This window comes from Mauremys mutica, chromosome 1 (assembly GCF_020497125.1).
Source record: "Mauremys mutica isolate MM-2020 ecotype Southern chromosome 1, ASM2049712v1, whole genome shotgun sequence".
NCBI classification, from domain to species: domain Eukaryota; kingdom Metazoa; phylum Chordata; order Testudines; family Geoemydidae; genus Mauremys; species Mauremys mutica.
Window position 1 is genome coordinate 232,654,936 of NC_059072.1, and position 23,957 is coordinate 232,678,892.

General features: G+C 41.8%; 1 protein-coding gene across 4 annotated transcripts in view; it reads right to left on the minus strand.

Annotated features, from left to right (window-relative positions):
- Nucleotides 1-5,323: 5,323 nt before the first annotated feature.
- Nucleotides 5,324-23,957, minus strand: part of SHROOM2 (shroom family member 2) — a 190,484-nt gene continuing 171,850 nt past the window's right edge. For 3 of the 4 annotated variants that reach the window (XM_044992922.1, XM_044992749.1, XM_044993006.1), the window contains 4 exons: nucleotides 21,118-21,669; nucleotides 18,489-18,666; nucleotides 11,799-12,071; nucleotides 5,324-6,344 (listed from right to left, as the gene is read on the minus strand). In XM_044992922.1, coding sequence (XP_044848857.1) covers nucleotides 6,078-6,344; nucleotides 11,799-12,071; nucleotides 18,489-18,666; nucleotides 21,118-21,669 — 1,270 coding nt within the window. In that variant the 3' untranslated portion in view covers nucleotides 5,324-6,077. The remainder of the gene's footprint in view (nucleotides 6,345-11,798; nucleotides 12,072-18,488; nucleotides 18,667-21,117; nucleotides 21,670-23,957) is intronic. The other variant, XM_044992839.1, reaches the window with a different exon arrangement.

Genomic DNA, 23,957 nt, shown 5'->3' on the forward strand with positions numbered 1-23,957 from the left:
AAAGTTATTATATATTTGTGAAGCTCTCTCAGTGTACATAAGGTCCTTTGTCCTGCAATACTCCAGGAGATACAAGGCTATCAAGGAAGTGCTGGTGTCTAGTAATATATAGACTACTTGTTTTTATGGCTAATTTGCTGTGAACAGCTTGTGGCCCACTAAGACAAAACTCCTTCAGTGTACATAAGTGAGACAGCATCTCCATGAAAATATATTAACATATATTTTAATAGAACCACAGGAGCCTTCCTGAATCTGGCTCGTATCAGAGCACCTTAGTTCAGGTCTCATGACGGCAGATAATATTACTCATGTGCCTCTTTTGGTGTGCTGTATGAACATGAGGATTCAGATCAGCTTCCTTTAAGTTTAGAGTTTGACCTTTCCAAGGATGAATGTGCAAAACTTCCACCAGTTTTGTAAATGCGTTAACTTAATCAATCATTCCCCACAGCAATCTTGCAACTAATGAACATAAACATAAGTCAGTTATAGTAGGTAACCTGGTTGAGGCCTAAAGGTACGACTGAACTACAGGTGTTTAATAAAATAGGAAAATATCTCTTACGTATTTAGTAAACGGGAGGAATTCCCTAAACTCTTGATCCCCATTGGTTCTCAGTTCCAGTCTCCCTCCCTCCTCACCCAATCCTCCAGACTCCTACAGTCCATCCAGTCCCATTCTCCTCTAAGGTCAGACTAGATGATCCACTTAATGATCCCTTTCAACCTTAAAATCCATGACTCCAAGTCCCAGTCTTCTTCCCCTACAACTCCCAGCCCCACTTTCCTTTCCCTCCACAACATCCAGACCAAGTTGTGTGTTTCCCCCACAGGTTCCTTGTCTCAATTAACTCCTTGTCCCTCTTGGTCCAGTTCTTGTCTCTTCATTCAAATCAGGCAGCTTCCTCCTCCAGGCTGCCTGGGCGAGAGCAGGTGGAGCACTGAAAGCACTGGAGAGACAGCATCCCTGCTCTCACTTCTGGCGCCCAGCACTGGCAGCAGCTCAGCACTGCAATCGCAGGGAAAGTCCTACTCAGCTCCAGGCTGGAACATGTCCAGTGAAGACAAAATAGTTGGAGATTTTAGCTGTGAAGCTCTAGTCAGCCTCTTCTGAGGATGGGAGAACTGGGATATTTCTAAGCCTTACAATTCAGCCAAATTTGGACCGATTTCTACAAGAATGGCAAAAAGGCTGACCAAAAGCCCCCTTCCCTCCCCACCCCGCCCATTTTAAGTCCCTGCTCCAAAGCATGGGGGTGCTAGACCTTCTCAAGGAAAGATCTCAAGAGTCTTTTTAACATGGACAAAAAGTATTTTTCATAGCCTTGTTCTTGGAAAGAGCAGGACTGTTTAGGCTGAAAATTTCCAAAATAAAAAAATCATTCGGAGTAAAAAAATCTGGCATGGAAAATTTCAGTCAAATGGTTAAAGTTTGACAAAAAGTGATAAGCAACTGAAAACAGGGTCTTTAGTGGAAAGAGTTAGGCAACCTCAACAACAGGTGATGTTACCAACTCGGCCTATAATTAATTAAACTAAAGTCTGGAAAAATAGTAGGTATGTAGTACTTGCACTAAATTGGACTCATTGTTTCACTCGATGTTTTCACATATTACAATTAAGATCATGTACTTCAACTACGATATATTTTACTGTTAGAAATTTTGTCAAGCCTTAGTGGGGATAGCCTAACATAAAAACACTAGAGAGGGCACACAGGGCATTTAAAACCTATTTCATGTTTCATGGAGCACTGGTTGGAGCATGTGCTTGGTTAAACAATAGATTGTGACCTAGAAAGATGAATAGTGATGGCTAATTTGAGCACGATGCCAATTCTATCATCAGCATAGTATAATACTTTCAGCTACATTATTATTCTTACCATAATAGTGCTCACAGTGTGATCGGTGCTGTCCAACGATACGAAGTGGGACACAATTTATGCCCTAAAGAGCTCAAACTGAGATTCCCTCAGTTACTTCAGTTCCAAGCACTTCTTCAGTAATAAATAGGACCCCTGTGAAATCTGGTCTTTTGCGTGCTTTTACCCTACACTTTCATGGGGGAGACCAGTGTTTGGTATTTGGTAGGCCCTATCAATAAATGACTGAGCTCTGCAAAACAACAGGCAGTAGTTTACTGAATCAGATTATGAGGCCCTGCCAGCTATGAATTTCCAGTCATGCCATGCTGGTAATGAGAAGCACAGAGGCAGGTATAAAACTGGAAACAATGACAGAAGTACGTAAGAAATAGTCAACAGCTACTGATTACTCAGAAGGGGACGCAGGGATACCAGGAAGTTTCTCTGAACTCTGGTGTGCTCAACTACCTAAAACAGAAAGTCCAAGCTAGAACAAGACCCTAGGCAATTTCAGTGGGCAGCAGAAGTGTCAAAGAGAGCACATTTCTGCTGGGACAACTTTTCTGTAGCTGCCAGCCTGAGCCTTACAAAAAGGAGAAAAGAAGAGCAAGAGACCAACACTAAGAGAAAAGAAAGAAGGCTGTACCGTAAGACAGCAGTGTTCAGCAGGGGAAAAAACTCCCAGCAAAAAAACCAACTTCCCTCTACTTAGTTCCAATATGCTGCATAAATTTTCCCATTGAGGATTACAAGGGTAATCAGAGCTCATGAAAGGGCTACCAATGCCTACCGGTACTTTTTGTAGTCCACTAACTGCAAATCAAGTTAATTTATTTATTAATTTAACCTCTTTGACATTTGTATATGATACAGTATTTTAAAGTGAACCAATTCAACTCAATTGCCCATGTTGATTAAATAGAAAAATCTTGTATCTTTCTCTCCGCACTTCCTTCAGAATGTTTATTATTATTATTATTTGTACAGCGTAGAAGACAGACAGAGGAAAGCGGAAACCTAAAAAAAGCATATGCAAGAAGGATCAGTCAGAGAAGGGATGAAAACCATTCAGACCCACTTCTTCCTAACCTTTCCTACTGATCTCTATCCTTACACGGAATGCCACAACTATGTACTCCTCCTGTTCCAGACGTGGGACTTGAGACTGATCAATTAATCTAAATTTAAAATAATTTGTTTCACAAAAAAAATTTATTCTGATTTTAGACCAGCAGGTCATTAGACTGCTACCCTATGTGCTTTATCTTCTATGAGAGATAGCAAAGTGGACATAAGTATCTAATGAAAGAGTAGGCGTCTTGATATTTTGACCGCATAAAATTAATGATAACTCAGTACACTGAAATATACAGTTTATTTCCTCAAAGTCAAGCAGTACGATTTGTCAGTAGGTAAATGTTAAGTGTCAAGCAAGAAAACTGTACACATTTTCACTCTGGGCTGCAAAATCCAAACAACTGGAAAAACCTGACAGAAATCTTTCACTATACAAAGAGATCTAAAATTGAGAGATGACATAAGGTGAAGTAGCAGCCATCACCTAATGATGCCAAAGGCAAAATATTAGCACCAGAATTTTTTTAAAGCAACAATATATCTATTTACAGATTTACATATAACATTGGGAGACAGCCATCTTCTGGTCCCAACTAACAGAGCTTTTGAGCACAATTTAAAAAGAAGAAAGTGGGACATGGTGAATATATATACTGCTTTGTGAAAACGACAATATATATAGCACTTTCAGTATTGCTATCTTTTTAAGAAAGATCTAAATCAAAGTACTGTACACACGTAATGAAATTATATTATTATTCACAGTCACATTTCACATACACAGCAGAGTAACCACAACATGTAAAAAATTTTAAAAAGTCACAGGTAAAACAATGCACACTACTTGACTAAAGCTAAACATAATTTATTTGGGAATTATTTAGCTTAGGGTTTCTTATGGTTAAGGAATGGGTCCAAAGAGAAAACTCACTGGTCCTAGTATCAATTAACATAGCAGCAAATATTTGTGGGATTTCGTTAGAAGTCTAAGTTTTGTAAACTGTAAGAAGAAATTAAGGCCAGATCACCAGGTAGTCTAAATCAGTAGCTCCATTTGACTTTCATGGAGTGGATTTAAACCAATTGAAGATCTGGCCCAGGATACATGAATTAGGATCGTATAATAGGCAAAATGGTCCTTTTAACTTTTATAGCTATCTGCGAAGGGCTTGGTTTTAGAGAAGTTTTTGTGCCAAGTCCCTGCAATGATACCAGTTCACTGATCAGCAAAAAGTGACCAAGAGAAGCACTGAAAGAGGAGGATTTTGATAATAGACAAAGAAAAGAACCTCTTGTTAATATTAAAATTGTAGGAACAGTGTAAAGAGTTGATTTCTCTCATTCTGTTTTACCTTTAATTGCTTGTACTGTCCAAAGAGTTTACTATAGACTGGTATCCATGTCAGCTTTAAAAGTAGCTCCTTGTTGCAGAATCTGTTTGTTATCAAAACACGGAGATAAAGGGCTTCCTTTATATAATTTAAATAGTCTCTACATGAAGCTAAGATTTCCCTTTGCCCTTAAAAGCTATACCTTAAAGTAGAGATAATACATGTATACACAGAGCAATTCTGTAGTATTTGTAGGAGATGAAATCAGTTAGTCCCATCATTGTGTTAAGAGATGGGTTAGCATGATGCAAATTATCAGTTTTACTGGATGGCAGTGTTACTATATCACCTCCAGTAGTCTTGGACTGACAAAATAGTGTCCTATCATTAAAGTGTATATGTCAACATGTGAAGCGAAAAAAATACAGATGTTCACAGTCACAAACCAAAGTTACTCTGAATACTGCATTGAACTCATGTGGCCTAGGAATATTTACATGGCCTAGGTGTTTATATTGCATTTGGTGGTGAGGGAAAGAAGAAAGAAATAGCATTACATGGGTCATCTTGAATATAACTTAACCATTTAAATAAAAAAGGTGAACTGTTGACAAACAGAAGGAAAATAAAAGCAATTCAGTTTGTCACGTTAACTTAGTGACTTTTTCCTACAAGGTAGCTGTGCTGGGGGGAAACCCAAAGCAGCAAATACATTATCCAAATAGTTTAGTTGATAAATGAATTGACGCAAACTGGCAAGGCATCCTCAGTCCCATTTTTTAAATCAAATAACTTGGTAAGAAAAATGTTACAATATAAACGGGCCCACAACTGTTTCTATGCGATGTCAACCCCCCGCGTACCCCCCCGCCAAAAAAAACAAAAAAAACAACAAAAAACCCAACCACAATGTTTCTCTAAATCATCAAAGAATCCTGTGGCACCTTATAGACTAACAGACGTTTTGGAGCATGAGCTTTCGTGGGTGAATACCCACTTCGTCGGATGCATCCGACGAAGTGGGTATTCACCCACTAAAGCTCATGCTCCAAAACATCTGTTAGTCTATAAGGTGCCACAGGATTCTTTGCTTTTACAGATCCAGACTAAGACGGCTACCCCTCTGATACTCTCTAAACCATGTGTTCTTAACTTCAGTAACATAGATCTTAAATGATTTTCAAGTTGCTTTAGCCTGTAGCCAGCTGAGATTGGTTTTGAAATTATTTTCTGAAAGGAGAAAGTCAGAACTTTTCTTATGAGATACGTTACAAAGAAAAAGCGTCTGATGTACCAGGATCAAAGTGAGAGCAACCTGAATATAGTATCAGACATGACACACACTTCTCCTACTTGATGTGACTGTAAAAGAAAAAGCCCTAAAATTAGAGCTTCTTTATTCATTTGCTTTTGGGCTTCCCAGCAGTTTGTGCAGCATCTGAAGACAATAAAGACTATCACAACTTATTCTGAAAACCGTTATTGTTTGCATGCACTATTGCAACAGACTTCACAATATACTGAATTCAAAGCTTAGAATCTATCCTCTGTCTCCTGCAGAACTTTCTATAGGATAGGCTGAGACACAAAGAACAGCTGTAGAGTCGGGGATTAAAAAGAGGGTTTAAAAATTAAATACATCATCCAAACAACAAGAAAGATCATTATTGCTAGAGTAGCTATTTTTCTCTTGTCTAACTCCGTCTATTAGACACAGATACAAGTCAGGGGTTTCACTTGCATACTTGGAAACTGTGCCCAACCACCAGTTTTCAAGTCTTTGGTCAGGCCTTGACCTCTTATTTGAGCCTTTCAGGTTGGAGGCTGTCGGTCAGACACTTGAGTTGCTCCTCCCCCAGCTTGATCTTGTCCTCTAGCTCTCTCTGCTCAATGATAAGGGCTGACTTCATCTTTACAAAGTGCTCATAATCTGCTAGGCTCTCTTCACTTAGATAGTTAGCCAAAATGTCAAAGACAATCCGCTCCCGTCGGTCCAGGTTTTCCTTCAGTTCCTTCGCATCTTCATGCTGCTGAGTCAGCAGTTTCTGCTTCTCTATCAATGTCCGCTTAAGAGAAAGAGAAACATATTACAGATACCACTTCAAGACAAACAGTTTTCTGGTCAACCTTGAAGTCAATTTTACCTGCAGGGACAAGGATGAAGAGGTGTGTGTATGGCGGACTGGGACTAAGGGCTTGTCTATGCAAACAATTACATAAGAACATAAGAACGGCCGTACCGGGTCAGACCAAAGGTCCATCTAGCCCAGTATCTGTCTACCGACAGTGGCCAATGCCAGGTGCCCCAGAGGGAGTGAACCTAACAGGCAATGATCAAGTGATCTCTCTCCTGCCATCCATCTCCATCCTCTGACGAACAGAGGCTAGGGACACCATTCTTTACCCATCCTGGCTAATAGCCATTTATGGACTTAGCCACCATGAAATTATCCAGTCCCCTTTTAAACATTGTTATAGTCCTAGCCTTCCAACCTCCTCAGGTAAGGAGTTCCACAAGTTGACTGTGCGCTGCGTGAAGAAGAACTTCCTTTTATTTGTTTAAAACCTGCTGCCTATTAATTTCATTTGGTGACCCCTAGTTCTTGTATTATGGGAATAAGTAAATAACTTTTCCTTATCCACTTTCTCAACATCACTCATGATTTTATATACCTCTATCATATCCCCCCTTAGTCTCCTCTTTTCCAAGCTGAAGAGTCCTAGCCTCTTTAATCTTTCCTCATATGGGACCCTCTCCAAACCCCTAATCATTTTAGTTGCTCTTTTCTGAACCTTTTCTAGTGCTAGAATATCTTTTTTGAGGTGAGGAGACCACATCTGTACACAGTATTCGAGATGTGGGCGTACCATGGATTTATATAAGGGCAATAATATATTCTCAGTCTTATTCTCTATCCCCTTTTTAATCATTCCTAACATCCTGTTTGCTTTTTTGACCGCCTCTGCACACTGCGTGGACATCTTCAGAGAACTATCCACGATGACTCCAAGATCTTTTTCCTGACTCGTTGGAAATTAGCTAAATTAGCCCCCATCATATTGTATGTATAGTTGGGGTTATTTTTTCCAATGTGCATTACTTTACATTTATCCACAATGTAGTTTAGTTCATGGCAAGCTAGGGAGCGCATGTACACCACACTAGCCTGCCGTGGACTAACTGTCCGCGTGGCTCCTGCTGACACACGCTAACAATTTGTTAATGTGCTTTGATCTAGTCCCATTTCAAAGATGACTAGATCAAAGTGCATTAACAAACTGTCACAATGAGTCAGCAGGGTCCACACAGACAGTTAGTCCGTGGCAGGCTAGTTGGGGGTACATTCACACCCACATTTCCTGCGAACTCAATGTTTTTGTACATAAGCCATAAAACTGCTGCTTAAAGGTGAACTTGATCTCCCAACTGCCATTGAGGTCTGATAAAATGAGTTAATAGAAGGGAATTAAACCGGCAGAGACAGTAAAGCACTTAGGAATATGTTTTATAAACACTGGTAAGTAAGGTCCTTATCAACTACTTTAGTGCTTAATGGTTTACAGGAAAAAGTATAACAAATACAGCTGCCTGTGGGAAGCAGTAGCATGAAGTAACATGGATGCCATCCTGATTTCCAGAAATGATTTGCAAGATCTACTTGCAAGTGTGACCAGCAATGAATGAAACCCAGATTAGGTCCCTGAAATGACTGCCAGAGCATCAAACTGTGAAAACAAACTGCTTGGGGTTGGGAAGAGTTGACAGAGCGCTTTTCATTATACTTAGGGCCCTACTAAATTTGCAGCCGTGAAAACACGTCACAGACCGTGAAATCTGATCTCCCCCATGAAATCTGGCTATTGCAGGGGAGACTGGATTTCAAGAGCTGGGTGGGTGGAGAGCGGCGGCTGTTGGCTGGGAGCCCAGCTCTGAAGGCAGCAGCAGCACCACCAGCAGCACCACAGAAGTGAGATGGCATGGTATGGAGGATCATCACTTTTGGGGAGGGAAAGGGCTGGCCTTATGGGTGGGCAAGGGGGTGATCACCTGGGCTGCCGAGGTCACCCCTCTCCACCCACCCACCCACCCACAGCCAACCCAAGGCCCCTTTAACTTCCAAGCATTGAGTTCCAGCTGCTAGTCCTGAAGGGGCTAAGGAGGGCCAGTAAAAAGCAACGAAGAGTCCTGTGGCATCTTATGGACTAACAGATGTATTGGAGCATAAGCTTTCATGGGTGACAAAGTGGGCATTCACCCACGAAAGCTCATGCTCCAATACATCTGTTAGTCTATAAGGTGCCACAGGACTCTGTCGCTTTTTACAGATCCAGACTAACACGGCTACCCCTCTGATAAGGAGGGCCAGGACTTCTTCCTCTGCATGGGCTGCTCCTGAGGCTGGGTTAGACCCATCTCCGGGAACCTCCCCTAACCGCAGGAAGCTTCGAGGCTGTTGGCTGGGAGTCCAGCTCTGAAGGCATCGCAGGCTCCAGCAGCAGCGCAGACGTCAGGGTGGCATAACATGGGTATGGTATTGCTACCCTTATTTCTGCGCTGCTGGTGGCAGTGGCGCTGTCTTCAGAGCTGGGTGCCTGGCCAGCGTCTGCCCTCCAACTGCCCAGCTCTGAAGGCAGAAGGAAAAAGGTAAGGGTGGCAATACCGCAACCTCCCATAATAGCCCCATCCCCACGACCCTGTTTTGGGTTGGGACCCTCATGATTACAATACCATGAAATTTCAGATTTAAATATTTGAAACTGTGAAATTTACGATTTTTAAAAGCATATGACTGTGAAATTGACCAGAATGGACCATGAATTTGCTGCATACTAACCCAATATGAACCTGATAGGGTTTTCTACCTTATTGTAATGTGCATTTTTCTAATCAGAAGCAAAGGCATATGATCACAGCCCCCCACCAAAAGATCAGTCTCTTCTCACTAGTCCATGTGTCACTCCTGATGGTGCCCTGATGCATCACACAACCAGCTCTGTGGAAATCTCGCCTGACTTTTTATTCTGAGACACACTGGTGCACTGAATCTAGACATAGCATCCCCTTCATTGTGATGAGCTGCAATGCCCAAGCAAAGCTGCTTCTCTGTGGTGACCTGGAGCATCAGCAGGGGGACAAAACAACAGGCAGAAGAGAGCTTTGTGCATGGAAGAAGAGACAATGATGGAGATTCTGTTTACACACGTGCATCTAGGCAAAAAATGTGTAATCATGTCATGATTTTCAGCTTTGTTCCCTAAGTAAATTCTCCATCAAGTGACTGATTCTGATTCTACCAACAAGTTCAAAGCCAGTCCTCCTCTTGACAGTATGTCTGTACTTAATATTAGAAAACGATTCACATTACAATAAGACTAAAAACATAAAACTACATATTAATGTGCAGAATTCCCAGTAACACTAAAGGAAATTATACACATCAACAGAATCTGCATACAGAAAAAAAAATCCATGAGGATGGAATTAAAGTTCAGACTAATTTGAGGCTGAGATTAACTTGACAGTAAAAATTCTTATAAAATGCACTAAGGATAGCATGCAACCAAAAGACATTTCAGAATTAAAGTTCAACTTCAAGAAACAAACGCTTGAAAATGCTGTTAAAATAGGCATGAAATCCTAACTCTGCTCCTGTGACACCAGCCTCATATCTGCTCTTCTCCCCTCCTTGCACACCTAATTTCATAAGCTATTTTTGTAACAAGGTCTTTTTCACAAGGACATGGAGGTGGGAGAAGATTATTTTCTTCTCCCACAAGGTACTAGTATGTGTGTGCACATGGGGAAGATGCACTCAATCCCCAAATTCTTCCTAGAACTCAGAAATGCTGTTTGGAGAGGTCCCCAGCAATGAGACTTCATTTCCCTTGGAAGAATGAGGGGTGAGGGAGGAGATAAGCGGAGTTGTCTTAGGCAGGAGCACTGTTAGCTTCTGCTGGCGCCGCCACGGAAGCCAAGAGCAGGTACTTTTGGGGTGTGAACAAGGGTTGAAAATTTTGCTGGTGTCAGTCTCTTTTGGTGGGATATGGAGGCAAGATGATGTCAAGAGCAGGTTATGAGCTCTGACTGTTGGTGGCTGTGGGGGTAACAAGCCAAAATTTGGTGGCCGGTTATATCTTTTCCTAGGTTTTTTTTTGGGGGGGGCAGGGGGGGAAAGAGGGGCAGAAGAGTACGGGAATCAATGGCAAACCTCCCTAGAAAGTGGTTTACAATTTGAAGACCTCTGCAAGGCAGAGGGCCAGTGACTTTTGTTTTTAAATGAAAGCCTAAGTATCTCCCAGCCATACCATGCCCTTTTAAAGTCCACCACTGCACAATGGACCATTCATATAGTCTTAAATTGCCAGCGAAAACCTTTGCAAACATGCCTTTCCTGCATCAAAAACCAATCCACCGCTCTAGATCTTTTCAGGAAAGATTTTTTACAACATGATTAAAAACCCAGGTTTATTAGATCCAGGTCTTTAATAAGTGTGTCCAAGTTGTGCAAAAGACTGCACACTGGGGCCACAGGCCAGCAATGCAAAGTCTGATGAAGAGAGGCACTTTTTTCAGCTTTTTTAAAAAAAATATAATAAACAGGAATCTAAAGTCAGACTTGCAAAGGAAGCAAGTCTCAGTTTTAACTATGGAGAGACTGTTGCTTCCAGATAATACTATATATCAATACGTTTCCATTTCTCTGCTGTTACAGAAAGATTAGTAATGAATACCTTGGTCCTTAAAATCCTTCCTAAAAACCTACTTCTGCTGAGATTCCTACAAATCACTACCATCTGGCACTGACCGGGTAAATGGGAAGCCATGACTTCCATTTTTCTGTCAAACTTTTTTTTTTTTAAAAAACACTGTGTTCCCATTTAGCCCCACCCCGTTTCTCTACTTTTTGTCCACTACTGCACCCTGTCAGTTCTCTATAGCAGGGACCACTGTCTTTGTTACATGTCTGTACAGTATCTAATGTAATGGGTCCCGATCACTGACTGGGGTCCTTGGTGCTGCCATAATATAACTTAATAGTAGTAAACTGTCGACAGCGTGTATGCACTGGAACTCAAATACAATCTGTTCATTTTTAAGCATCCCAAATTGCTGAGTCAGACAATTACTTTTAGTTTGTTCTCCCCCACTTATTTTTTCGTTTGTTAAAGAAACAGGAGGCTACTTGGCTCATCATCTTTCATCAAGGCACTTGTCTTTTAGTGTTTCAGAGGGAAAGGCATGTCAGTGCTTTTAAACAACCTGCTCTCCTAAACCTGGGTACAAAAGTGTCATGCATTCTTCAGGGCCAAGCCACTTGTAGTGAGTGTATTCTGAGTGAAGGCAAGGCAAGGTTATGAGTATTAACGAGATCTAATGAAGCAGCCTGATGTGAATGATCAGCACAGCAGTTTTCTCCCCTCCACTCTCTTGCCCACCTGGTTTTCAAATAAAAAAAGCCTACCATGCTGGCTCCTTAAATACCAAAATAATACTCTTGCCCTTTAGCAACCTGCCTTACCCGTTCTTCAGGAGAGGCATTTTCATCCAAGTTATTCAGGGCATTTTCCACACGAGCCAGACGACCTGACAGTGACAGCAGCAGGTTGACCACTTTGTCCAGGTCCCCGATGAACATCCTGAACTTGTCAAACTCATTAGGTTTGCAGACCTCTTTCACAATAGCCTCCACCTCATCTCCTAGTGCATTGTTCGCTTGGATGTCTTCCAGGAGTGTTTCCCGAGCTTCGCGCAGCACCTGCAGCTTCCTACTAATGCTGTCAATGAGTTTCTGCTGTGGACAACAAAAGGGGAGTAAGAATTTATTAGCGACACTTGACCAAGCAGAGATGGAAACAGATTTCCCTCCATGCATTCTGTTCCAATAGCTCAGGGAAAAAAAATCACACATGGCTCTCTGATGAAAAGTGGCAGTAGCAATGGTAAACTACCCCAAACTTCAGCATCAGACTCCCCTCCCCTCCCAGAATATATCAGTTTACAAAGCCCAAAACAAAACAGGACCCCTCTATTGTAGATTTTAGGCCTCAATCTTTCTTTCATTGAGGTCATCGGCAACACTCTCACTGACTGAGAAGAAGCTGGATCATGTCCTTAATTTGCTTTGTTACATGGCAAACCCCCAAAGAAACACCAGCCATTGATTCTGATTAGCAGTGGGCTGTGCGTTTATGACTGCAAGGGAAACTGTGATTATGGCATTGTTGTCCAACTAGAGAATTCAAGTCTACAGATAAAGTTTTTCGCATGCACATTAGCTTACAATTCACTGCTAAATAAGGCTTTCAAGCTTCAGGAGAATTACTTCACATGGCAAGAAATCAAAGTTACTCTATCTTGGTTTTTATTCCACCAGGGAAAGGGGAAAAAAAAAGGAATCTGTTCTCTGTCACTTACTGGGCTCCCAGGAGTCTCTCCATTTCCTCCCTAACCCTGTTACAGACACTCCTCTGTGATAGATGAAGGGCAAAACTGTGCCTCTGCCCCCCGTGGAGTTCAGAAGCCAAGCAAATGTCAGTCCATGGAGTAGAACACTTCACTTAAGACATATGGCCAGCTGGCCAGAGAGCAAGGAGGTGCAGGCATTCACAGCTGATTCCTGGCTCCAATTCTTTTGTCCTCATCATCACACTACGCGTTACAAGAATTCTTCAACATCTCACATGTTGATGCTTTCACTTATTTAAGTCCCAAAGTGATCTGCATCCCACAGAAATCTAGTCTCCCCTCACTTTTATGTAGAACGCTGTTTACACAAGAAGCAATGAATCACAAAATTATTATTAAGGATTAAATACCAGCATCACTGCATGAATTTTTTTGTGTCCCTGTCTCACAATGCAACTCACATCTGGGGCTTGGCAGGTTGAGAGGTATGTACATTACAGACATATGATGTTTATCTAGACCGTGGTAGTGTTCTGGATTCAAAATATCAGGACACAAACTTTTGATGGACCTAGGTCTACGTTACCCTTAGCTTGAGTGCCCACCCTTTGGCAATTCACCACCATGGCAGAAGACAAGACGTCCTTTGGGGCTCACTACTGCTACTCTTTAGATCAGCTTCAAATTTTCAAAAGCTGATTACCGAGTAGAAAAAGTACTCTCTCCTCCTCAAAGACTATCCCTACAGCACTCTCAAGGATAACCATTCTTGGGGTGGAGGCTGATGATGCTAAGCAAAATATGGGCATAAAAAGCTCGTCTTCCACATGCTAGGCTAATACTAACACACGGCCTACTATGCTGTTGGAATCTTTTACTTCCTGCCAGGCTCGGCCCAGCTCCCTGGCCTAGCGCACAGAGTTGCAGCACTGCTCAAGTGTGGCCCAGCTGCCACTCTGTCATCATCTGAGGTGGGGCCAGGCCAGGGGCGGCTCTAGGCACCAGCTAAACAAGCAGGTGCCTAGGGCGGCGAAATTTAGGGGGCGGCGAAATGACGGGCGTGTATGTGCCCGCTTACCGGAAGAGCGGCGGGAGCTCTTCCCCGGCTGCAGAGGACAGGCCGCTCCTCGGCTTGTCCCCGCGGGTGCACACCAAGAAGCGGCCCCTCCTCTGCAGCCGGGGAAGGGCCGCGCTACCAGCTCCGGCTGGGGAGGGGAGGGGAAGGGGTTGCTTACCGCGAAAAGGCGGGAGCCGGTAGCGCAGCCCTGCCCGGGCTGCAGAGGAGGGGCCGCTTCTCCTCCGCTTGTCCCCGCCGGTGCACTCCGAGAAGCGGCCCCTCCTCTGCAGCCCGGGCAGGGCTGCGCTACCGGCTCTTGCCTTTCCAAGGTAAGCAACCCCCCTCCCCTCTCCTCCCCCAGGCAGAGCCGGTAGCGCGGCCCTGCCCCGGCTGCAGAGGAGGGGCCGCTTCTCGGAGTGCACCGGCGGGGACAAGTGGCCCCTCCTCTGCAGCCCGGGCAGGGCTGCGCTACCGGCTCCCGCCTTTCCCGGTAAGCAACCCCCCCACTCCCCAGGTGGAGCCGGTAGCGCGGCCCTGCCCCAGCTGCAGAGGAGGGGCCGCTCCTCAGCTTGTTCGCGCTGCTCTCCTGCGGGTAGCGGCCACCCCCCACCCTCCAGACAAACCAGTAGCCTGCTGCGGGCCGCCTCCCGGGGGGGGCTAGGGCGGCGCTGCGCTGCTCGGGGGGCGGGGGCTCGGGCTGCGGTCGGCGTCGCTCGGGGGGGGGGGACGGCGCTCTTCTTTTCTGCCTGAGGCGGCAGAAAAGCTAGAGCCGGCCCTGGGCCAGGCCAAACCTGAGTGATGCTGCAATTCCATGTGCCAGGTAGTAATGCCTGGAGCGGGAAGCCAGGCACCAACTCTGCAGAACAGCGGCTGCAGGAACCACTGCTGTGGGGTGAATTTTTCATTTTATGTAATTTTTTATGTTTTTTCCCCCTTTTATTTCATGCTAGTTTGTATTTGTGAAAAACATGGGGCTAAAATAAGTAGGACTTCTACAGCACCTTCCATCAAAAGGGCTCAGAGTACCCCAAAAACACAGCCCCTAACATCCCTGTGAGGTAAGTATTATTTCTATTTGATAGAGAGGGAAACAGACTTCCCCCTGGCCATGCAGTGAGTCACTGCCAGAGCAGAACTAGAGCCCCAGTCTCCTGACTGTGTTCCCTATTGTTACCATGCTGACTTCCTAAAAAAATTCTTCCTTTGGGCAGGGGTCTTGTATGCCTGTAAAAGACAACAGCACGCCTCATCTTTCTGTAAATATTAATCATTTTTCACCTGTTAGTGTCAATTTCTAATGCAGGCTACATTGTGTAAGATGGTAATTACTTTGCAATACCACTTTACATGTTTGTTTTTCTTTTGAGTGTCTTGATTTCATGGCACACTCGTCGGGAACTCTGATTTCAACCAACCAATTGAATACGTACAATTGAACAGAAACGCATCCCTGTTTCCCTAACAGAGGCCAACTGTAGCTTAAAACCTAACAAAGATTACTTCTGAAATCAAACATATGGATTATCTGGGCTGGCTCTATCCTGTTTTGATTTAATATTCTCAGGCCAGGTTAATCTGTATTGGGGTTATCTGTTTGTCTGGGTGTCCAAAAGATTAAGGTAGTAAGCAGTTTTACAGATGCAGGCTCTACTAACTGATTAATCTGAACGATTTGATTTTTTGTTCCCTCCTAAATGCAAATGAAGTTTGATTTGGATTAACTGGGTCAGGCTGCTGTAGTCCTATTTCCTAGGATACCATGCAATTTAATAATCCTACTATTTTATTACAAGATGCATGATTAAATATAGTCATGCTCTGTGCTATATTGCCCTGCTAATATGCCTAAAACTAGTCATGGAAGGATCCCCTTAAATGTGAGGAAAGCAGATCAGTGTACATGCACATAGCCTTTTTTCTAAGACTGTCAGTAGACATCAGTTTTGATGTGGACACATACTCACTGGAACTGAACTGAGATGAACTCCTCTTTCCACACAGACCACCCGAGGAAGAGGACTTTGAACTCACTGACCTTTGCTAAGTATGAATATGGGACCTCCAAAACAGATTAAAAACTACACATCCCATTAGTAATCCACTGAGCCATAATGTCTTCTTGACATCAATTACAGTTTTGAAATGGAATGGGGGTGAACTGTAGTTATCAAGTTTGCTAGTGTAGACCAGATCACATGGACCTGATTTTCCAGAATTCTTGTTACTTTAAATAATAGCAGAGAAACTGACTCGATCCTTGTTAATTTCACTCAGCAGCATCTTAGCAAAGAAAAGCTATTAGCAGCAGCAGAGGCAATTGTACTCTCTCTCTGCAGACTTAGGAAGACAGCACTACACTGGGTTTACACTTGTGGGTTTGCACTCAGTTCTCTGCCTCATTTCACACTAGATTCATGTCTGAAAAGACTAGAAAACCTCCCACTTGCCATGAGTAGACTTTTCAAACCCAATATAACTTCAAGGTCCCTTTTATTACCTCCCTACATCTATTCAAATCCATTTATATTATTATATTTGTGCTAATCATATTGTTCCTCAATAAATATATTGCTTTACATGACCACAACATTTCATTTATTAGGGAGATTGTCTCAAATTATTTGTAATAGATGTGTGCAATTTCTCTGCATAAAATTCCCACACCCATCCCGAGTGTTCATCATCATTTTATTATTTTACATAAATAAGAGGACAGCAAGTATATTGCAAAACAGAGAATGGCAGGTGTAAACTGGTCCTGGAAAACCCACTGTGAATCCCAGATTGGACTAAAAGCACGATTTCCCATAATAGAACTGGTGAGTTTCAATGAATTAAGAAACAGGTTCAAAGCATACAGTGTCTTTTAGTAGACTGACAAATAAATGACAATATTCAAGCTTTCAGGCCCCAAAGGTCCTTTTTTCAGCAGCTGGCAGTTATGTGAAACTGGACCACGTTATAGATCTTGGCAGTTTTATGAGGACGGCTTGACCCATTTACTGTGATTTGCATACACTGCATGACGAAATCTAAGATGAAAGCCTGCTGGATTGAGAGCTCACATTCCACTGCATGCAAAGGAGCAGATGGGTGAGTAAACAGGAATGTGTATATCACAAACATGAGAGAGGGAGGGTGTCTAGTAACACTATATATGGACACACTTTTCTCAGCCTGAATAATCTGTGTTTAGTGGTGTGGGGGGAGTGATGAAGGGAAATATGTTTTTCATATAAACAGACACCACCACAAATAAAGAACATATTGATTGAGAAGCTTGTGGATTGTAGTTTGTTGGTTGGGTCAAAGAAAAATGTTTCAATTTCTAACTGGTGCACTTTTTCCTCAATCAACATGACCAGAAAATGTTTCTGTCTGAATCAATGAAAAAAACAAAAACAATGATTGGTATTACAAGGACCAGATAAAATGAAGCAAGAATGATTAATGCTCTTCTCTAGTCTAATAAATTGCTTAAAACTGCAATGGAATCCTTAACACATCTGAACAGCTTTTAAAAACAATTTCCCTTTTATTCAATTAAAGGTCATTCCTACCAGTTTTGATTACTAAGGGTATGTCTACACTACCCGCCGGATCGATCTATTGGGGATCAATGCATCGTGTCTCATCTAGACGCGATACATCAATCCCCGAACGCGCTCCCCGTCGACTCTGGAACTCCACCAGGGCGAGAGGCGGAAGCGGAGTCGACGGGGAAGTGGCAGCTGTTGATCCCGCGCCACGAGGACACGAAGTAAGTCAATCTAAGTCAATCTAAGATGTGTCAATTTCAGCTACGCTATTCTCGTAGCTGAAGTTGCGTATCCTGGATCAACCCCCTTACCATCCCCCCCCCGGGTAGACCAGGCCTAAATGAATACTGGAGGTTGATCATGACAGTTTACGTTCACTAAAGAAGATATCCTGGGACTGAAAGCAGCTCCTTCCCTGGTACTGCTGTTTTAAGTAAATATAGTTAAAATTAGACCACTATTAACACAGAAACAGATGGCTGAATAGCACAACAGATGATTTCCCCCAGTTTCTCATGACAGGGAAGCAAGGTTAAAATCTATTTGTGCCAAATCACAAATGAAGAGACTCTGGTGCTCTCAATCTAACTAAGCTGACACTGTACAACAACCACAAAATCACCACTTCACACAGATTCTCAGGACTGGAATACTATGCAGGTCAAGACTAAGGTGCCACAGGGATCTGTGTGTGTAAGGGACTGTGGTTAATGGTGATGTGTGAACTTAGCACCCACCAAACTGCCTATTTAGCTCCAGTCAATGTTATCAGGCTTTTGAGTTTATGAGCAGTAAAAAAAAAAAAAAAAATTGACAGAAGACAGATGGCCTAATTTTCAAAAGCCTGGAGAAGTCCAAGGGCACACTATTTCCAGTGGGATTTGTGGGTGCTCAGCAACTCTCTCTCAAAGCACACTTCTCTTACACACAGATATTCTCAGGTGGAAAGGTTCTACAGAGAAAGACAAAAACATTCACACAGAAATTTTAAAAATATGTCTGTCTTTCTAAAGTTAAGTTCCTAGGTCCATAGCTAGACACAAAAACAAGCGACTTGATCTTTCAAAACTGCTGAGCACCCAGGAAACCCCACTGGCTTAAAACCAGGCCTCTTATTTAGATGCTTAACTGTGGATTCAGCAGCCTAATTTTTGACATCCAGGTTTGAAAATCCTATTAAATATTTCAAAGTGCAAAACTGTGTTACCTTCTTTTCTGACAAGTCATGATCAAGCTCATCTTCAGAATCCTCTTCACTCTGCTGCTGCTGTTGCTCCTGCATGTCCTTCATTTTAATCAGCAATTCTGCTTTTGGTGCAGACGTGCTGTAGTAAGTGGAATTGGTTGTCAAGGAGATGGCAGAAGGCATGCCCTGCTCCTCTTTCCTGGTAAAAAGTCATAACTTTAATAAACTGCCTGACATCCTGAGCACTGAAAAGAGAGAACAATCTTTCAAACCCATCATTTTGCCAAGTAAATGGACTGTTTAATGGAAAGATGATAACTATGGTAACAACGCAGGATCAAATGTCTGAGGAAAAAATGCCACACTGGAAGTCACAAAAGCTAGTTATCAACTTAGGCAATTAAAAGAAACTAGCAAAACCTCCAGCTGGAAGCATTTATTTTCAGTCTGTCTTAATTGCACTTTGTATCAGTGATTAAATCATCATTTACTATTCTTGATTATACAGGCATTGGTATGAAGGCAGTGGTTTTGTCTTCATCTGTGCTCTCACTGGTTAGTGATTCCAAAATCCTCAAAACACATCTTTTGGTGAAAATGCAGCAGATCACATTTCATTTTCTCTGTTATGAACCTTAAAGATCCTATTACTTTATCCTATTTCTTTATGGGGATTTTAAGGGACTCCGGAAGCAGAGTAATAAAACCAGAAATATTAGCAATGATCAACAATACCAAAAATACAATAGCTGATGAAGCAGTACTGAATTTTCAAAATGCATTTAGTAATCATTTTTAAAATGAAAGAATTAGGACACTGTTAATGACCTGCTTATTATTTATAACTGGTCAAGAAAGAAACATAAATTTAAAATCCTTTTCTTCTCAATTTTCTGTCTGAACACCCCTATCTCTTGACTGGCACACTGTTATACAAGCATGACTATCTCCAGCTCCAAATTAATTCAATGGAATTAGCAGGATTCACAAAAGGATCAGATATTTACATAAGAAACAAGAATACCCAGTATTATAATAGTAAAACAAAACCAAGACATTTAGAAGGGATATAAACTTTCATGCTTCTGGGCATAGAGTGGCCTCTAACTATTGGAGGTGAGGCAGAAACTTTCTCCAAGGGCAGATTATCCCACAATTATTTATTAAGGCTTTTTTGCATCTTCCTCTGTAGTTCTTGGTGTTAGTCACTGTTGGAGGTAAAATATTGGATTAGATCAGTGATTCTCAACCTGCGGGCTGCTTGCGGCCCAGTCAGGACACAGATCCAGCCCATGTGACATCTGCAGGGCCATACAGGTAGTATATATATTGTGTGGATGTGGCACACAACACAGAGAACTGCATATGTGGCCCACAATAGTAAACAGGTTGAGAACCACTGCTTTGATCCAGTATGGCAATGCCTGTGTTCCTGAGTGTACATGATTGTTGACAGTTCTAGAAAATGACTGCTTCCCTAGATCCAGGGACCAACTATAACAAGGACAGTGACCATGCAAGCTTCTCCATAACCCCATCCAGTATTGAGGCTTCAACCTGGAGGGACTGCCTCTGAGATTAGGAATGTGTCTCTGCTGAGATTGCTCACAAAGATGCCAGTAAATATTAACTGTGATGAAAAATTTTGTGATGTCAGCATCTGTCCACTAACAAACAAGAAAACCTTGGTATAGAGAAGCCTTCACCATTTATGTGAGAGAAACCTAAACAAAGTTTGTCTCACACAGGAAGGCTGTTACATCAAAATTTCTGCAAGTTCCACTTTAATAAGCACAACAACAACCTCAGAGCCATTACCTGTGAGAATAGCTAGAAATTGTTTTTAAAAGTTTCCACAGTGTATTGATTATAACCACCCTTCAGGCTACCCAATTCAGGGCATTACACAATATAAGGTTTCTCATCAAACTTCAGGACAAAGTTATATCTGAAATTACACCAACACTCAGAGATCAAAGATCTGTATGATTCAAATGCTTTTTTGTTATATTTTACTATTCTGTTCTCATTCTCAACTAGGTAATAACTGGTTACTTTGATCCAGTTTATATTATCTATGTTCATTTTAAGTTTTCTTTGTAAGCCTTATTGATATTATAAATACAAAAACATTGCTCCTTTCCCTGTCTGGACCCTATCACACTGGATAGTTTTAGTGAAATGTCTAAAGCCTTTGAGAAATGTCTCACGATAGAATTCTAATTATTCCTTCCCAAACTCCCTTATGTGATTGTTTAGCTTTTCCCAGTTTGGTTGTGGTGTAATGTAATAAATATTTTACACCATAACTAACTCATAAAGAGCTTAACATATATGTAATATATAATAAATATTTTACACCATAACTAACTCATAAAGAGCTTAACATACATATATGTTAAGCTCTTTATGAGTTAGTTATGGTGTAAAATATTTATTTATATACATGTATGTTCTTTGTAATAGGACCCTAATTTTTGCTCCTGTGATTATTGATCTGGTCAATAAGTGACACTGCCAAAAACGTCATTTTAATGGGAAAACCTAAAAATTAACAGTATGAAGAAGGATCCTTAAACGTTTAGGGAAAAACACAATGTTGGACAGCAACAGGGGAAAGGTCACTGGATTATGGAAACACTTTACTCACTTTTCCTCTGTAATTTTTGGAGAAGGAACTTTTGGTAGGAGCTTTCTGCGTTGTTGAGCTTCTTCTAAGAGGTGTTCATCTTTAGGGAAGATTCCCACCATCAGATCCATCGTAGTTTTTATTTTCACAGTAGGATCCAAAATATCTGCTAGAGATTTATCCTTTCCCACAATCTCTCTGGCTAGTTCCTCAGACTTCCAGTCTTCAAAGGTCTTCTCTTTGGCCTTCACGTAGCTGATTACAGGGATGGAGGCATCGCTGTCCTTCAAGTTGTTCCCAAGTGCTTCAGCTGATTGCAAGTCAGGAGGTCTGGTTTTGCTCTCAGGCTCTGGTTCTATACCCCGCCTTGTGTAAGCACAGAAACGCGAGTAGGATTGCTCAGACGTACTGAGTGTTTTAATCTGGTCCTTCTCCAAACCACTAGGTAAGGCAGGAGGCTCCATGGTGCTCACGAGGTTCTGGCGACTTTCCTTTTCTGCATTGCTCTCAGAATGAACTATCTTGATGGGAACCATTTTTACTGTAGTGTTGTTATCAATCACTCTTTCAATTCTGGAAAAAAAGAAAGGGAAATTAACTGTTATAAATTCAAGATCTTTTTATGCTGATTTTTATCCACAAAAAGGGAAAAGGTGTCAGTATGTATGCTAACAAAGGCCAATTTATTAATACAAGGAAATCTCTTCTCATATCACATCTCAAAGCCTCAACTTAGAGATCTGCCTTTTCTCATACATTTTAAAAGTAAGCCATTATTTCACTTATCCAGATCTCCAGCATTAGCCTTACACTACACAAAACATGACTTTTGTACAGGCTACAGGACTGACAAAGTATGATACTTACAACTGTCTTGAAACAGTTCAAAACACGAGTATGAAAAATGCAGTTTTTTTTTAAAAAACCTTGCATGTAAAATATGAGAATCACATAATCAGAACCTAGTTTATCTTTGCATAAATAGAAAAAAAGAAAAAAATATTTAAAAGAGGGAAAGAGGAAGAAAAAACAGCTACTCATAAATGAATAATTATATTTAAGTCTTAGTTTTTGTCACGGATATTTTTAGTAAAAGTCACGGACAGGTCACGGGCAACAATGAAAAATTCACGGAAGCCCATGACCTGTCCTTGACAGGTGGATGAGAGCAGTGGGCATGGGCCGCCTGCGGTGGATGAGAGCAGCGGGGATCCCCGCTGATGCCAGGCCCTCTCTGCCACCCACTGAGGCTGGGAGCAGCAGGGATTCCCCGATGCCTGCGGAGGACGGGAGTGGCAGGGATCCCCATTGCTGCTTGTGGCCGGGTGGCGGCAGGAAGCAGCAGAGCTCCCCCCTGCTGCTGTCTGAAATCACGGAGGTCTTTGGAAGTCATGGATTCCATTACTTCATTGACTAAATCGAAGCCTTAATTATATTCAATTCTGTGACAGCCTATTGCAGGGATCCTCTAATACATACTGCTGAGCCATCTTGTGCTTAAGACAAGATATTCAATCAAGAACATGTCTTTTTAAATGGTAATTTAGATTTTAAATTAGAAAATAACATGTTAGATAAACAGCAGCTGTTTATACTACTGGAGTGTGTGCGCTGAATGTACAGTATAAAACCAAAACACAGATGGGGTGGTTTCAAGTTTGAAGAAAGTTTAAAATTATTGCGTTAATGTTGTGGGTTTGGAAAGTTTAGCCCTAGCAAAGGAACATTGCTAAAATATCTGGTTTCTGCTGGCTGGCTTTCTTTTAGATTAGTGACTGAGAGACATACACATATATCTCCTTGGCTATATGTCTGGCTGTGTCCCAGAATTAAAAATAAAGCTGTACTTTCATGGCGAACAGAAAATAAGTCAATATTGTACTCCTCTGCAGTGGTAATCTATATATTTATATTTGTGTCTGTATGAATATACAGACTATATTACACACAGTCACTCAACCCAATATGAAATGACATATGTAGGTGATATTTTGACTATACTGCATATGCAATATTCTGATAGATCTAAAAAAGAATTCGTCTTAAGAAAAGGGGGGAAAAAACACACCTCAAATCCTTCTCCAGTAAGGATCTTTTCAGACTGTCAGTCATTTTGGAAAGTTCACACTCAACTCTGTCTTTCACTCCAAGCTCTCTCAGCTCCTGATTCAGTAAATCACCTAAGCATGTGTTTAAGAACCAGTGACTTCAATTGGACTTATGCAAAAAGAACATGTTTAAGAGCTTTGCTGAAAATGGACTTTATTTCTTTAAAAAAAAACAAAAAACAAAAAACCTCACAAGGAAGAACCTTAAACCCACCTTAAAAATTAAAGACAACAATTCTACACTAAAATTGCAAGCATCAGTTGAGTGATAGTGTTATCACACTGCCCAATATCAAACCTACAGGGTGAGATTTTCTAGAGTGCTAAGCATTACCATAACTCTGATCTACCCAAAGTCAGCGGTAAAATTCCAGTTGACTTCAGTGGGAACAGAGAGAGACGAACGCTGGATGCTTTTGAAAATCTCCTCTGCAGCATGTTTAAATTGATGCATGCACATACACACCCATAAGACCCATTACATATTTCCTAATCTATTGTATGAAATTCCAAATCCTCATATAAATTACACTTGTGGCTAACACTAAGCTGAGCCCACAAAATGGCATAATTGTTTCCATAGCATAAGGGTACATAAATTATTACAGAGTGGCCGTTGCTGCTCTGCAGTAAATGTTGAAGCCAGCCTCCCATCATAATCCCAGTTTTTATTCTTTCCTAATGACCCCCAAAAAGAAAGTGATCCCGGGAAATCTGGCATCCAGCCTCTTATACTTGAGAATAGATATTTTC